The sequence below is a fragment of the Desmodus rotundus genome, chromosome 7 (assembly GCF_022682495.2).
Source record: "Desmodus rotundus isolate HL8 chromosome 7, HLdesRot8A.1, whole genome shotgun sequence".
NCBI lineage: Eukaryota > Metazoa > Chordata > Mammalia > Chiroptera > Phyllostomidae > Desmodus > Desmodus rotundus.
In genome coordinates this window covers 69101791-69119774 of record NC_071393.1, presented here as the reverse complement: position 1 = coordinate 69119774, position 17984 = coordinate 69101791, and the positions used below count along the sequence as shown (strand labels likewise).

Here is a 17984-nt window from a genome sequence, read left to right as displayed (position 1 = left end):
TCAAAAAAAAAAATAAGGAGAGGCTTAGGAACCTCCAGGACATCTTGAAACGTTCCAACATCTGAAGTATAGGGGTGCCAGAAGGAGAAGAGGAAGAACAAAAAATTGAAAACTGATTTGAACAAATAATGAAGGAGCACTTCCCTCATCTGGCAAAGGAAATAGACTTCCAGGAAGTCCAGGAAGCTCCGAGAGTCCCAAAGAAGCTGGACCCAAGGAGGAACACACCAAGGCACATCATCATTACATTACTCAGGATTAAGCAGAAGGAGAGAATCTCAGAAGCAGCAAGAGAAAAGGACACAGTTACCTACAAAGGAGTGCCCATAAGACTGTCAGCTGATTTCTCAAAAGAGACCTTACAGGCAAGAAGGGGCTGGCAAGAAGTATTCCAAGTCATGAAAGGCAAGGACCTACATCCAAGATTACTGTATCCAGCAAAGCTATCATTTAGAATGGAAGGGAAGATAAAGTGCTTCTCAGATAAGGTCAAGTTAAAGGAGTTCATCATCACCAAGCCCTTATTATATGAAATGTTAAAGGTAGTTACCTAAGAAAAAGAAGATAAAAAATATGAACAGTAAAAACGACAGCAAACTCACAGTTATTAACGACCACATCTAAAACAAAAACACAAGAGCAAACTAGGCAAACAACTAGAACAGGAACAGAACCACAGAAATGAAGATCACATGGAGGGTTATCAACAGGGGAGTGGGAGGGGGAGAGGGGGGAAAGGTACAGAGAATAAGTAGCATAAATGGTAGGTAGAAAATAGACAGGGGGAGGGTAAGAATAGTGTAGGAAATGTAGACGCTAAAGAACTTACATGTGTGACCCATGGACATGAACTATAGGGGGGAATGTGGGAGGGAGCAGGTGGGCAGGATAGAGTGGAGTGAAGGGGGGAAATGGGACAACTGTAGTAGCATAATCAATAAATATATTTTAAAAATCTGTAGAAAGTAAACTAATCTATACAATTACAGTAATAGAGCAGATAAGTGATTGCCCGAGAATGCGTGGATAGGAGTAACGAGAGGGATGGATTGCAAAAGGGCACGAGAAAACGTTTAGGGGCATTAGATATGCTTATTATCATTATTTTGGTGATGTTTTCACAGATGAAAATGGATCAAATTTTACTCTAAATATGTGCAGTTCATTGTACATATACCCACTTAAATACCCATGAATCTGTTAAAAACAGTTAAAACCAAGCTCCGCATTCCCGGTCTGTTTTTTACACTACCGGCTTTTTTTTAGGGTTGCAATACCTTTATGTCCCCCACGCCCGCCCCGGTCCGCCCCGCCACTGCATCTAGAAAAACCCTCACCTAACACCCTCTTCTGGACTCCGCAGAGACTCCGTCAGGCCTGTTGGGTGTTTTCTCCGAGTCTCCCGCTAGAGGGAGCATGCTGCGGAGGCGGACACCCTTGCCTCTCTAGCCCAGCCCCACGCTTCACAGGCTTCCGCCTTATTCCACACCGCTTCCGGGGGATGTACGCCTGCTGTGTGCGTTCGTTGCAAGGCTGGGAAGGCGGAGGAGATCTGGGCTGGAGGGTTCTTGCTTTGTGGGGTTAGGCGGCCGCAACTGCCTCTTTGGGGAATTGTATCTCATTCACCGTTGCTCGAAGAGACGCTTTCTTTAACCCTGGAGCAGAGGGAGAGTGCTGCCATGGCGGCTCCTCAGCCAAAGAAAATCGTGGCCCCCACGGTGTCCCAGATCAACGCGGAGTTCGTGACCCAGGTGCGATTGGGCGAGTCTGGTGTGTGTGAGGGCTGAGGAGGTGCCAGGTGCTGTCTTGGGGAGAGGGGCCTTCCTGACCTGAGGAGTTCACGTTCCGGGGAAGGCAGACCTAAAGAGAAAGCTAGTCTGCGAGCTTGCTGTATTAGAGTCTGCCGCGGGAGAGGGGGCTTCACCCCAGTCTACCTTAGACTGGCAAGAATGTTTCGTAGCAGAAGTGATGCTAAACTGATGGTTGAGAAAGGAATAGGCTTTTTTTCTGAGTCGTAGGTAACGTAGGTTTCTGAGTGGAGTGATGAGAACTTGGCGCATCTGTGAAGAGAGCAATCCCGTAGTTCGAGAGCCTTTATTTAGAACCTGTTTACTGTATTGCATTGTGAACCGCGCGGTTGGCTTTGAATAAGGGAAACACAATTTTGTAGACCTAGGCAACATTCCTAATTCTTATTTGTTGCTTTGGGTATTGGGTGAGATTGCAAGTAGCGCAGTGCAGAAGTTCGTTAACCCACCTGCTTCCTAGTCCCTGCCTTAGGATTGGCCAGGGCAGAAGCCTTGGAATCATTTTGACTCTTCCCTTTCCTTTAACTCCCACATAACTACTGCATTCTTAACAATCTCTTAAATCTGTCTGCTTCGTCACACCTCTCTACTCCAAGCCAGGTTGCCCTTGACTGCTGCCTGTACTTACAATCCTAACTTGTCTTCTTTCCTCTTGCTGTCCTCCAGCCCATTCTTCATATTGCTGTCAGAGTGATTTGGCACAAATGCAATTCAGTGCCGCTAGGGTAATGATCCGAATCCTCCAGAGTGTTGTGTGATCCAGCCTGGGTTTATATGCACTTTCCTCTCCCTGTCCAACTCTGTGCTTAGCCACACTGAACAGCATTTATTTGAATGTACCTTGCTATCTTTAACTTCCTGGCCTTTCAACATTGTTACCTTTGCTTGAAATCCTCATCTCCACCCCCTCCATTACTTGGATTCACTATTTTCTTCTTCATTACTTTGGAGAGGCTCTTTCTGACAATTTAGATTAGATTAGATCTTCCATTTTGCATTTTTGTGCTGAAAGTCATTTATTAGTTTCCTTTTCTCTTGGAGCTTGTATTTCAGAGGGATGAGCCAGACAAACAAACAGTATACTTTTAGAGAGTGATAAAGCAGCCAGTTTGGGGAAGAGCAGAAAAAAATCCAGGGAATAGCAAGTGCAAATGGTCTTCCCATGTGAAGGCCCAGAAAGCCAGGATAGCAAAGATAAGAAGAGAGAGGGAGAGTGGTGTGAGACGAAGGCACAGAGCAAGTGCGTGGGGGCCAGAGTCACATACAGTTTTGGAGGCTGAGGTTTGAAGTTTGGATTTTATTCTAAATACAGTAGCTTTTAATTGCAATCTAGTAGAAAAATATTTTAGGAAGATGAGAAAGATCACTGTGGCTAATGTGCTGAAATTGACTGAGGGTAGGAGAACAAAAGTAGTAGAGGGTTCCATTTAGTCCAGGTAAGAGCTGATGGCCTGCATGGTAAAGACTGAAGCTGACTGATACACTGTGAAACTAGAGGCTGTAGGCTTTGATGATGAGTGCCTGGAGGGATGGAGGGAGAGACACACTGAACATAGTTTGAACGATTGGGTGAATAATTTGGTCATTTACTGTGATAGGGAAGACTGGAAAAAGGGAAGGTTTAGAAGGAATGTCAGAATTTCTATTTTGTCCATCTTAAGTACAAGGTGCCTGTAGACATTCAATTGAAAATGTTGAGAAGGCTGTTGAATAAGCTGGCAAGATCTGGGTTTGAATATAAATTTGGAAGTTAACCACCGAAGATGGTATTGAAAACTGTAGGACTGACTGGGATGTCCTTGAGAATGTTGTTTGTAAACATGAAATATTTCTTGTATTTTGCTTCAGTTGTCAGAGCTGAGACTAGAGACGGTGTCTTTTATTCCCCTTGTAGTGCCAGCACCCAGCATTGTGTTAGGACACATTGTGTGATGCATAAGTATTTTGCTGAAAGAATGAGTGAATTAATGAATAAACGTACTGGGACGTTGGGTGTAGTGGAAGGAATGAACATTCTCAGCAATCTTTGGCCATGATAGAAACATTAATGCTTAATACTTGACAGATAACTGTCTTGGGCTCCTTAGGCTGCAAAGGTGAATCAGATGTGGTCCTTGTCTTCAGGGAGTGTACAGTTTGTGAACGGAGACTTTAAGAGACTTAAAGAACTCCTTGCAGTTCAGTGTGATACATGCCAGAATAGTGATGTGAGGGAAGTGCTTTGAGAACAAAGTTTAAAATGATTACATTTGTCTAAGGAAAGAATTTCCAGAAAGAATTTTCTTATTGAGAAAGTGCTATTTGAGATGGACTTTGAAACATAAATAGGAAGGTAGGGAAATGGGTTTTCTGGGTAGAGAGGACATCAGGTGGTCCTCTTCCTTCTCCACCTCTTCCTTCTCCTCTCCCCCTCCCTCAGACACACCTGACCAGAGAAGGTGCTTTTTAAGTATTACTGAATGAATGAAATGTAGGTGTAAAATCTTAGTTTTTAGAAGATTAGATGTCTGAACTTTGACCTCATTTCTTATGCTACTGTGGTTTCCTTTTTGTCTTTCAGTCAGATTTGTTTTGAACAATTCGTGCTGTCTGTGCCGCACCGTGTGGAGAATGGAAAGAGTTTCTACCTTACCTGAGACTAGAGTGTGGAGGAGGGCAGTGTGTTCCTGGAGGGAGAGGTCTGAAAAGTTGCAGGCTGGACCCCAAGAGAAAGGAGAAACTCAGAAAAGAAGAGACATGATAGATGCTTAATAAATGTTTGCTAGATCTTTAAAGAAGTAGAGATGTACAGTAAGCAGTGTGGATCAGAAGATAGGATTTGCATATTTATTTGGAGGTCCCTAAATCCAAGGAAACAGATCCGATTCAGTTCTCTTAATGGTATGATGTCCATAGGGAGCAGAATGAGGAAGTGAGGATACCACAGAATAATTGGGGGTGAAGTATTTTCTTTTGGGTTGTAGGGTGATTGATAATTTGGGCAAGTGTCATATGAGTGGGCCGTTACTGTAATGTTCTTTAGACTTCCTCAGGGCCAGTGTCCTCACAGCTGGCGAGGCTCTTCACAAGTGTCGACTGCAGTATGTACGCAGCTGCAGTAGCAGAGGAGACATTAAGTGGGCAGGAAAGACAGATTAGCAATCAAATGATTAAATAGGAAGAATCAATAGATCGCCGTCAGGTGGGGTAGAAAGGCTCATAGAAGAGGTAACATTTCAGATTTTACTTCATTCGTCCATTCGTCAGCTATTATTTGAGAGCCTCCAATATAACAGACACTTCAAATTAACCTTTTTTATACCTACCAACTCTTATTCTCTGTAATAATGCACTGAGAGACTACAGTTTTTTAAGGCTTTGTTCAGGTGTGTATGAGTGTGTACTGCTCACTTAAAGATTTATTTTACAAATTAACATTCCCAAAGATTTTGATTCTGGTTTTTAGTACTGGTTCAACTGTTAACTAATTATAATCTTGGGCAGCTCTCCTATCTTTCCCGACCTGGCTTTCCTTGTCTTTCTCCTTAAAGGTATTTGGCTGTGGTCATAAACTTTGCTCTGTTGTTTCGCTGTGTTGGTTAGAAAGTACGTTAGGTTTTGTACAGTCACAATGGCAGGTTGCAGAGCAGGGCATTAGTGGCAGCTAGTGGGTTGTGGCAAAGGCTGCCAACTGAAGTGCACGCCCGTACGGTTTTCTGCGAAGGCAGAATTGCTCTGCTCCCCCAGCGCCAGTAGTGCCCTGTTAAGAAACAGCTTGTCACTGAGTAATCTCAGTCCTTTAGCTCTACCGTGGCACGACTCTGTTACTTACTGTTTACATACTTTACTTTTGCAGTTAGCATGTAAATACTGGGCTCCCCATATCAAGAAAAAATCACCTTTTGATATAAAGGTAAGTAATTTTGCTTCGCAACATTCTTTTTAAATAGGTATGCTCTTTGTATCTCTTTTTAAGAGCTAATTCAACCAAAACTTTCAGAATTTTTTAAAAAGTTAAAACTACAGTTTTCTAATTATCAAACTAATAAATATTCATGTTAGAAAATTTGGAAAAAATGGAAGGTAGACATAAAGAAAAATACTCAGGGATAACCTCTACTATCATACTGTTGAATTTCCTTTAAGCTTTTTAAATGTGTGTGGATTTTCCTGTGTAAGATTATTTTTAATTTATTATTATTATAAAAGACAATGTAATGAAAATCTTGGTAAATATAGAGAAATTTTTGTACAATTTTTGACAGTTTCTTTAGAACGGAATCTGTTGTTTTCTTTTTAATATTTAGGTTGATGAACTGCGATAGAAATCTTCAGTAATGACTGAAGAAGTAGGAGTTGTTTAATGGAGGGGATTATATGACTAAGGGTCAGCAGTAGTCAATAGAGGAATGGATTTATGGTGCAGTTGATGCAATTTCGAATGAATGAAAGGAAGGAATTCTTACATGTAGAATTAATTCTCATTGAAATAAGCTCCTAAAGAGAGGTCTGTAAATGAAGTGGAGCTGAACATACTGCACGCCATTTCACAAGCAATCAACACCTGCTTTAAGCTTTGCCATTATAAAGTGAATGGTGGTGTTTAGGGAACCCTTAGTCAGATTGACTTACCCCAAAATTTCTTACCTTGAGCTTAAATGTTTTATTTATAAATATATTTTGTTTTGCTAGCAATTCCATTTTATTCACCAGGAGGATATTAATAAACATGGCATACATAATCTTAATTATTAGCAGGGTTGTTTCTCTCATTATATGTTGTTTGTATACCTGTTATGCTTGTATGTCTTGGGTTTGGGGGTTCCTAGGAACATTTGTCATTAATAACAAAAAATATCTTGATGACACTGCTAGATTGAATTGAACCTAATTATATTAAGGTTTTTAGAAATTAAATTTGTGTCCAGATTGTTTTAGTTAACACAATAATTCTAGATGAACCTATACAAATATTTCATAAATTGAACAAGACTTGTTTGCCTAATGGTTGTCCTCTACTACTCACATTTATTTAACAAATATACTTTGAGTAGTTAAAAGACATTATAGTTACCATGAAATAAAATTGTATCTTACTATGTTAAAACACTTCATAATTTTATAGTAGCATTTTGGTTTTTTTCTATTATCACTAGTACTATTACTTCTGCTGATACCTACTAAAGGCTCACCACATGCCAGGACTTATACTAAATTTTTACATCTGTTGTCTTATTTATATAAATCCCACGGGGTACTTTGTTTTATTAAATCCTTTTTCTAGATTGGGAACCAGGCTTCCAACGCCAAAGCCTAAATTCTTAAGTATTGGTTAGGCCAAAAAGTTCATTTGGGTTTTTTTTTTCCTTAAGATGGGTCTAGTAGGGCTTAGTTACCTTTAACTTCATTTGAAACAATTTTGTAAGATTGTATTGTGACAGCTGTCATATCAGCATGCAGTTAAAAAAAAAAACAACATAAAAAAATCAGTGAATTTTTGTGTAGCCATTTCAATATTGAAGATGGAAGAAAATAAGTGACATTTCCAGCATATTATGATTTATTATTTCAAGAAAGGTAAAAACATAACTGAAACAAACAAAAAAAGATTTGTGCAGTGTATGGAGAAGGTGCTGTGACTGATCAAACGTGTCAAAAGTGGTTTGTGAAGTTTCACACTGGAGAGTCTCCCTGGACAATGCTCCACAGTCAGGTAGAGCAGTTGAAGTTGATAGCGATCAAATGGAGATACTAATTGAGAACAGTCAGCATTATACCGCATGGGAAATAGTCAACATACTCAAAATAAACAAATCAATAAAGTGACTGGTGAAAATGAAAAATGTGTCTTGTTTTACAGAAAAATCTAAACGAACTTTTTTGCCAACTCATTAATTATACCATCCTGCCCACACTAACCTAAGTAAATGGAAATTCTGAGGCTCTCTCATATATATTTGGAAAACTGTGTAACAAATTAGCATTTGCTTCTATTATATCTTTATACTTTTAATTTACTTCCTTTCTGGCTTTTGAAAGCACATTATTATGACTCTTAGATGAAGTGTGATAATATTTAAAATTAAGTTTAAGTTTTTTTAAATAACCTGATCTTACGAACTTTTATTTTCCCTAGAAATAATGCAAACACTTCATTTTTAAATTAAGTTCATTGGGGTCACATTCATTAATAAAATTATATAAGTTTCAAATGTACAGTTCTACAATACATGATCTGTATATTGCTCTGTGTTCCACACCCAAAGTCTAGTCTCCTTCCTTCACCATGTACTCAACCCCTTTTACCCTCTGTATCCTCCCCCTGCTCCCCTTCCCCTCTGGTAACCATCATACTGTTGTCTGTATCTATGGATTTTTTTGTTTGTTGGTTGGTTTCTGTTTGATATCCCACAGGTAAATGAAATCATATGGTTCTTGTCCTTTTCTATCTGACTTATTTAGCTTAGCATGATACTCTTAAATTAATCCATATTGTCACAAATGGAAGTATTTCATCTTATCACTAAATAGTATTTCATTTTATGTTTGTACCACATTTTTAAAAATCCGGTCATCCATCAAAGGACACTTAGGTTTGAACACATCATTTTAATGATTGTTTTAGGACTCTTATGTAGATATATTTTCTTATTTATGTTTTCCTGCTATTTTGTTTTCTTTATTTCATATAATAATGGGAATGTAATGGGATTATAGAAAATCTCAAGTACTATTTCAGTGGTAGTAATATTTAATAGCTTTCTTAAACCAAATTATTTTGTGTAATCTCAGTAACTGAAAACTATTTAGGGTCTGAAAAGAGTTGTTTGAGATTGTTAACATTTTTGTATTTTTAATATCAGGTCATTGAAGATATATATGAGAAAGAAATTGTCAAATCAAGGTAGGAATGAGCTTAATTTTTATATATAGGGATTAGATTGTACTAACTTGGATCTTATCACAACTTCTTAACTAAATGTGATCATAACTTAGAATTTTTTTTTTTCTGGTTTGGTCATCAGGAAAATGGTGACTAGAAAAAATTTAAGCTAGCTGCTGAAGAGCCATAATGGTTTATTTTATTTTTGAAGGAATGTGACAGAGAGTAAATATGGAAATTTTAAAATTTCAATGCAGTTAATTTTTAAACCATTTGATTAATCTTTTAAAAAAATTTAAAAGGTAAAACATACATAATAACTAAATAAAAAATTAATAAGTACATTTATACATAATGTATAAAATATATAATGAAAAATAAAAATTACTTTGTGCAATATAGAGAATGAGGTAAGTTTCAATAAAACTTCTTTCCCATCCTTAGCCTTCAGTTTGTTTATTTGTGTGTGGTATGTGTGTGTGTATTCCAGTCCACTGCCGCTCCAGATTTTGTTAAACAAGAAAGAGTTCATAGTCTGTATACCATTTGGCATCATTGCCAAATACAAACAGACCGAAAAAACCCCCAATGTGTCTTGGGTATATTTCTGTATCTGCACCTATAGACATGTATACCCAGTAATTATTTTAAAAGGATAACTGACTAAAAATGAAATAGGATGACTTATATTGTGAATGTCATAGAACTTATAAAATCTAAGATTTGATATTTATTATGTGTTTGAGTCTTATGAGGTAAATTTTGCTAAATATTGTAAAGGCAAAACCATGGCAATGTCAGAATAAGAGGCTAGTCGTTTCATTGTAACCATTGTTTGGCAAGCCTGTGGGAGAAGTAGGCAGGGTCAGAGACCATGTTACATAATTCTTTCTTTTTTTTTAACTTGAAGAATTAGGGGAAGCCAGTGAAGAGGTGTAAGCACAATGGTAATATATTTAGAAGATAATTTGGAGGGGGCAAGAGGCAGGAAGTTAATTAGGTGAGTATTATAGTAGTTAGGTTCAAGATAATGATGGCTTGGATGAGTGTAGAAAGTTGGGATGGAGAAGAGTTGCCAGTTTGAAAGAGAAGTGAAGAGATGGTTTGGTTGGTGGTTGGATGTGGTGGGTGAGGAAAATGGAGGGATCAGTGATGACTCCAGAGTTTTAGGCTTAGGTTGCTAGGTGATTATTGGTGCCATTACCAACTTCTGTTATTATTGTTGGGATGGGATTGGTTGTAGATCATTACAACCAATGTAGATCATTGGTTGTAGTTCACTTTTGGAAATGTTGAATTTTTGCTATTAACAAGCCATGCAGATTGAGATGTATAATGGGTATCTAAGTGTAGAGCACAGAAGAGATGACTGGGTTGAGCCTGCTTTGTACCAACCTCCTTTACTTCTTTTTTTTTTTTTTTTTGCTTGCTGGGGGTAAATACACGTTAACTTTATTTTTTTTTCCAGTAAAACTGCATTTTTTAAAATTGTTGTTCAAGTACAGTTGTCTCCATTTTCCCCCTACCACTCACCCCCCACCCCCCCGTTGTACCCATCCCACCCTCAATTCTTTGGCTTTGTCCATGTGTCCTTTATACATGTTGCTTGATGACCCTTCCCCTCCCCACCCACCCACCCCCTTATCCACTCCCCACACTCTTCTGGTTACTGTCAGTTTGTTCTTTGTTTCAGCGTCTCTGGTTATATTTTGCTTGCTGGTTTGTCTTGTTGTTTAGGTTCCACTTATAGGTGAGATCATGTGGTATTTGTCTTTTACCACCTGGCTTATTTCACTTAGCATAATGTTCTCCAGGTCCATCCATGGTGTCTCGAAGGATAGGAGCTCCTTCTTTCTCTCTGCTGCATGGAATTCCATTGTGTAAATGTACCATTGTTTTTTGATCCACTCATTTACTGATGGGCACTTAGGTTGCTTCCAACACTTGGCTGTTGTAAATTGTGCTGCTATGAACATTGGGGTGCATAGGTTCTTTTGGATAGGTGTTTCAGGATTCTTAGGGTATATTTCTAGCAGTGGAATTGCCAGGTCAAAAAGCAGTTCCATTTTTAGTTTTCTGAGGAAATTCCATACTGTTTTCCACAGAGGCTGCACTAGTCTGCATTCCCACCAACAGTTTACTACGGGTACACATGCCAGCACTGGTTGTTTTGTTGATTTCCTTATGAGGGCCATTCTGACTGGTGTGAAGTGGTATCTCATTGTGGTTTTAATTTGCATCTCTCTGATGTCTAGTGATGCTGAGCATCCTTTCATATGTCTCTGGGCCCTCTGTACGTCTTCCTTGGAGAAGTGTCTGTTCAGGTCCTTTGCCCATTTTTTAATTGGATTGTTTGTCTTCCTGGAGTGGAGTCATGTGAGTTCTTTATATATTTTGGAGATCAAACCCTTGTCCCAAGTATCATTGGCAAATATATTGTCCCATACAGTTGATTTCCTTTTCATTTTGCTGATGTTTTCTTTAGCTGTGCAGAAACTTTTTATTTTGATGAAGTTCCATTTATTTATTCTTTCCTGTTATGTCCCTTGCTCTAGGGAACAAATCGGTGAAAATACTGCTGTGTGGAATATCTGAGATTGTTCTCCTCTAGGACTTTTATGGCATTGTGACTTATGTTTAAGTCTTTTATCCATCTTGAGTTTACTTTTGTGTATGGTGTAAGTTGGTCAAGTTTCATTTTTTTGCATGTAGCTGTCCTGATATCCCAACACCATTTGTGGAAGAGGCTATTTTTACTCCATTTCATGCTTCTGCCCCCTTTGTCAAATATTAATTGACCATAGAGACTAGGGTTTATTTCTGGCTCTCTCTTCTGTTCCATTGATCTATGTGTCTGTTCTGATGCCAATACCAGACTGTTTTGATTATCATGGCTTGTAATACAGTTTTATGTCAGGTATTGTGAGACCTTCTACTTTGTTGTTCCTTCTCAAAATTCCTGTGGCTATTCAGTGTCATTTATGGTTCTATATAGATTTTTGAAATGTTTGTTCTATGTCTGTGTACTATGGTATTGGTATTTTAATAGGAATTGTGTTGACTCTAAATTGCTTTGGGTAGTATGGACTTTTGATGATGTTAATTCTTCCAATCCGTGAGCATGGTACATGCTTCCATTTGTTTGTGTCTTCCTTAATTTCTTCAGTGTTGTGTAGTTTTCTGAGTACAGGTCTTTTACCTCCTTGGTTAGGTTTATTCCTAGGTACTTTATCTTTATTGTTGCTATAGCAAATGGAACTTTTTTCCTGATTTCTGTTTCTGATATTTCATTGTTGGCATACAAAAATGCCTTTGATTTGTGAATATTGACTTTATATCCTGCTACTTTGCCAGATTCGCTTATTAGGTCGAGTAGTTTTTTGGTGGAGTCTGTTGGATTTTCTATGTACACTATCATGTCATATGCAAACAGTGACAATTTTCCTTCTTCCCTTCCGATTTAGATGCTTTTTATTTCTTTTCCTTGTCTGTTCACTGTGGCTAGGGCTTCCAGTACTCCAGTCTCCTTTTCAATGCTAAGGATACAACAATGAATATGGCAAAGTCTCAATTTAAGGAGCTTATCTTATAATCGTCATCTAGACATAAAGAAATACACAAATATGTAATATCAACAGGTAGTAAATGCTTTGAATTAAAATAAAGTGTGGTTAGAATTTAGTGACAAAGGCTGCCATTTGGGTTGAATGATCAGGCAAAAATCTTCTGAAGCTATGACATTTGAGCAGATATGCAAGGTCTGTCCAGAAGGTATCCAGCCATGTAATATGAAAAATGGAGATGTTGGTTGAAAAAGATACAAGATAGAAGAAAATTGTACATAGGACAATGCCATCTCAGTCCCCTTCAAAGTAGGCACCTTGGGACCTCACACAGTTCTTCCCAATTGCCATCAGCTGCCCTATTCTATTTTCCTGAATCTTATCAGTGGTCTGAAATCTCTTCCCTTTCAAAGGGGATTTTGGTTTTGGGAAAAGCCAGGAGTCACAGGGCACCAAATCTGGGCTGTAGGGGGTCTGAGTCACTTGGGTGATTTGATGTTTTGCCAAAAAACTGCATAAGACGTGATGCATGAGCAGGCGTGTTATGATGAAGCTGCCATTCACTCATTGCATCATCCCTGAAAGCCTTCTGAACCATTCAAATAGTTTCTGCACAGGAATGTTCAAGCTTAATGCAAAATTTGATGTAGATTCGTTGCTCCACTCGCCCAGTCATTTTGAATGCAATGGCCACACAGTTCACATGCTCACTGATTGGTGTCTACCACCCCCACTGACTAGCGCAGTGAAGTTTTCATTGTTCACACAGGCGCATTCCAGTCCACTCTCCTTGGCTGCCAGGTTACATCGATGTCAAGCAAACCATTCTCATTATATTAACAATGGCTGCACTTTTTCTGGACAGACCCCATGTATAATAATTACATGACTTGTTGGTCTGAGGGTGACTATGGATGTAATTGCCTGAGGAAACTTAACTAAAGATGAGCAGGTAGATAAATTCTAGGATCCTTTTTTTCTTATACATTATGGATATACCAATCTGAAAATTGTCTTGAACTTTCAGAACTACTGTAATTTTTTCGGACTATAAGATGCACTTCCCCTCCCCCAAATTTGGGGAGAAAATGGGGGTGTGTCTTATAGTCCAAATGTAGCTCACCTGGCTCGCTGGGGGTGGGTGGGGGGCTCGGCAGTGGAGTGGGGTTTATTTTCCTGTTTTCCTCCTGTAAAACCTAGGTGCGTCTTATAGTCCAAAAAATACGATAGTTCTTTGCCTCTTCAGAACAGGCTTTCAATCCAGTGGATAGTAATTGCTTGTGGTTTTTGTTTTACTTGAACTTTTGTTCCTCAAAGGTAACTTTTGTATAGTGAAAAGCTGCCAGTGATTTTTAAATTATGTAGACTTGGCCGTATTGTTTCTAAATTTCTGAAAGTACCCATCATTAGCTGGTCTCACTTAGATTTATCAGGATACTTTAACAGCCACATTCTCATCTTACAGCATTTTAAAATATTTGAATACAAGTGAAATGATTGCATTCTACCCTCAAGTCACAAAGTTCAAAAAGTTAAATGCACCTTTATAACACAAACTGTATAAATACAAACTGTTTGTATCTACAAACTGTAGTGGATATTTAAATTTTTAAGTCATTATTTTTTAGACCAGTGCCTTGTGGAAGCTCTGGGGCTATGTTACATGCTCATTGCACCTTCATTATTGGGGAATGGCTAGATGTTAGATTTATTAATTTGTTTCTAGCCTATCAAAACAGGCAACTTAACAGCCATTAGGCACTTTTTTCTTTTTTTTTAATATATTTATCGATTATGCTATTATAGTTGTCCCCTTCCCCCCGACACTCCACTCCCTCCTGCCCACCCCCTCCCTCACACATTCCCCCCCTACAGTTCATGTTCATGGGTCATACTTATAAGTTCTTTGGCTTCTACATTTCCTACACTATTCTTACCCTCCCCCTGTCTATTTTCCACCTATCATCTATGCTACTTATTCTCTGTACCTTTCCCCCCTCTCCCTCTCCCACTCCCCTGTTGACAACCCTCCATGTGATCTCCATCTCTATGGTTCTGTTCCTGTTCTAGTTGTTTGCCTAGTTTGCTCTTGTTTTTGTTTTAGGTGTGGTCGTTAATAACCGTGAGTTTGCTGTCATTTTTACTGTTCATATTTTTTAATCTTCTTTTGCTTAGACAAATCCTTTTAACAGTTCATAGAATAAGGGCTTGGTGATGATGAACTCCTTTAACTTGACCTTATCTGAGAAGCACTTTATCTTCCCTTCCATTCTAAATGATAGCTTTGCTGGATACAGTAATCTTGGATGTAGGTCCTTGCCTTTCATGACTTGGAATACTTCTTGCCAGCCCCTTCTTGCCTGTAAGGTCTCTTTTGAGAAATCAGCTGACAGTCTTATGGGCACTCCTTTGTAGGTAACTGTGTCCTTTTCTCTTGCTGCTTCTGAGATTCTCTCCTTCTGCTTAATCCTGAGTAATGTAATGATGATGTGCCTTGGTGTGTTCCTCCTTGGGTCCAGCTTCTTTGGGACTCTCGGAGCTTCCTGGACTTCCTGGAAGTCTATTTCCTTTGCCAGATGAGGGAAGTGCTCCTTCATTATTTGTTCAAATCAGTTTTCAATTTTTTGTTCTTCCTCTTCTCCTTCTGGCACCCCTATACTTCAGATGTTGGAACGTTTCAAGATGTCCTGGAGGTTCCTAAGCCTCTCCTCATTTTTCCGAGTTCTTGTTTCTTCATTGTTTTCTGGTTGGATGTTTCTTTCTTCCTTCTGGTCCACACCATTGATTTGAGTCCCAGTTTCCTTCACATCACTATTGGTTCCCTGTACATTTTCCTTTGTTTCTCTTAGCATAGGCTTCATTTTTTCATCTGATTTTCGAACAGATTCAACCAATTCTGTGAGCATCTTGATAACCAGTGTTTTGAACTGTGCATCTGGTAGGTTGGCTATCTCTTCCTCACTTAGTTGTATTTTTTCTGGAGCTTTGAAGTGTTCTGTCATTTGGGCCATTTTTATTTTTTTCTCTTGGCGTGTCTGTTACTTTAAGGGGTGGAGCCTTAGGTATTCCTGGGGCGGGGTAACACTGGTCGCTATGCTGTGACCCTGTACGTGGGGAGGGGCTGAGAGGGAGAATGGCTCCCGCTCCACTCTCCACCGGACTCCAATCTTTCACTCTGCTACCCACAATCAAACTGGGCCCCTCTGGTGCTGGTTCCCGAGTGGGTGGGCTTGTGCACACTCTAGGCCCCTGTGGGTCTATCCAACAACCTCTCCTGTGAGGCCGGGAGTCTCTCCTGCTGCCACCCCAACCCCCACGGGCGTTTTCAATCAGAGGTCTGAGGCTTTATTTCCCAGCGCTGGAGCCCTGGGTTGCACGGTCTGCTTTGCTCCCTGCCCTTTGTCCGGTTTATCTGTGCGTGAGTGTGGGGATGCCGGGTCTGCTACCTGCCGCTCTGCCTGCCCCGTTCTCTGCCACTCTGAGTCCGGCCCTCTCAGTTTATCTGCGCGAATGTGGGGCCGCAGGGTCTGCTAGTGGTCAGACTGCCTGTCCCGTTCGTCCCACACTCCGCTAGTCTCGGTCCCGCCACGGCCACTCGAGTCCTCTCCGCCCCGGCTGCCCGTCTCTGCCCCTCCTACTGGTCTGGATGAATGTTTATTTTTTATTTCCTTGGTGTCGGACTTCCTTGCCCTTTGATTTTCTGTCAGTTCTGATTGTGCGAGGAGGCGCAGTGTGTCTACCTATGCCGCCATTTTGGTTCTCTCTGAAGGCACTCTTAATATTATAAATTAAGGTTCTTGTAATACTCATTTTTGGAACATCAGCCCTATGCCCTAGGAGGCATCTGGGAATTAAATCAGTCAGTTCTTAACATTCTTGTGGTCCAAATGATCATTTTTAGGATCTCAGAATTAGATCTTAAAATATCATATTGCCTAATGCACCCTCTAACATATGATATATTATACAGCTGATTCAGTTTGCCATCCTTATCATTATCAAATTTGGCAAGCTTGTCGTAATATATTTTTTTGATTTTTCAGTATTAAAAATAATTGTTACTTCTTGAGTTCTTATTATCGGCCAGATTCTGTTCCGAGCACCTTGCACACAGTAGCTTATTTATCCTCACCACAGCCCTGTGGTGGTCACTGTTATCTTCATTTTACTGATGTGAGCGAGAAAACAAACAGAGGTCCACAGAGGTCAAGTAACTAGCCCAAGATGCTTCCTAGTAGTAAGAGGCAGAGCCAGGTACTAAATTCTTGTCTCTGACTCTTATTCAATGCACTGCTCTTAAATAGGACAGGGTTCATTGCCCTTTAGGATGCTGAACCAACACACTTTGGTATGATTATTAATCCTGTTATGAGTTCATCCAAGTGGTTTTTGTACTGAAAAGGGGGTGACTTATAGAACAATTTACTTTTGCCAGTGTTTACATTTATTTTTATTCAAAATGTTTAAACCTCTTTACTGTGAAATGTTACAGAAAAGGGTACAAAACAGCAATGTATAACTTTCTAAATTATTATAACTAATAACCACCACCAAGGGACCCTTGCATGTCCCTTCCAGTTACCATTTTAATATGTTAAGTATGCAAATATGAACAGTATAGTGCAGTTTTGCTTGTTTTTGAACTTTAAATAAATAGAATCACACAGGATATAATCTTTTGTGTCTGGTTTCTTTTGCTCACAATTAATTGTTTTTAATTGTCTCTTTAACAATAAATCTGGAAATAGGTAGACCAGAAGTTTGTAATGTCAGGGTTCTGCTCAGCCTTTTAACAGTTTTTTGTTGTTGTTGTTTTGTTGTTTGTTTTTTGTTTTGTTTCGCTTTTTTGGCTTTCTCCATGTGGTTGCAAGGGGGCTTCCACAGCTCCAGACCTCATGTTTTCACACAACCATATCCCAAGAAAGGAACAGGGGAGAGTTACAGTAGCAACAGAAATTCCATTTGCATGCCCCCCTCCACAATTTCCTTCAAAATTAATAACCCAGTTAACAATAGTTAATGGACTTGATTCATTGTATATCCATGCTCAACTTTAGGAGGATTTAATGAAATTCTTGTTAAACCCTTGACACAGAGTGAAAAATAAAGCATACTCTTAGTAAATATTGGTGACTTAAAAAAAAAGGTCCCAAAATCCTTTAAATTACTTAGATTTCTCATTGTTACTTTTAACTTTTCGTTCTTATCTTTTTTTATTCATTTTTTTTATTGTTATTCAATTACAGTTGTATGCCTTTTCTCCCCATCCTTCCACCCCACCCCAGCTGAACCCACCTCCCTCCCCCACTTCCACCCTCCCCCTCGATTTTGTCCATGTGTCCTTTATAATACTTCCTGCAATCCCCACTTCCCACTGTCCCCACCCCACTCCCCACTAGCAACTGCTAGACTGTTCCCAACCTCAATGTCTCTGGTTGTATTTTGTTTGCTTTTTTTCTTCTATTGCTTATGTTCCAGTTAAGGGTGAGATCATATGGTATTTGTCCCTCACCTCCTGGCTTGTTTCACTTATCATAATGCTCTCCAGTTCCATCCATGCTGTTGCAAAGGGTATAAGCTCCTTCTTTCTCTCTGCTGCGTAGAATTCCATTGTGTAAATATACCATAGTTTTTGGATCCACTCGTTTCCTGATGGGCACTTAGGTTGCTTCCAGTACTTGGCTATTGTAAATTGTGCTGCTATGAACATTGGAGTGCACAGGTTCTTTTGGATTGGTGTTTCAGGGTTCT

General features: G+C 39.4%; 1 protein-coding gene across 1 annotated transcript in view; it reads left to right on the top strand.

Moving 5' to 3' along the window:
- Positions 1 to 1502: 1502 nt before the first annotated feature.
- Positions 1503 to 17984, top strand: part of AQR (aquarius intron-binding spliceosomal factor) — a 112721-nt gene continuing 96239 nt past the window's right edge. The window contains exons 1-3 of the mRNA XM_024567336.4: positions 1503 to 1751; positions 5644 to 5700; positions 8651 to 8691. Of these exons, the coding sequence (XP_024423104.1) occupies positions 1680 to 1751; positions 5644 to 5700; positions 8651 to 8691 (170 nt within the window). The 5' untranslated portion in view covers positions 1503 to 1679. The remainder of the gene's footprint in view (positions 1752 to 5643; positions 5701 to 8650; positions 8692 to 17984) is intronic.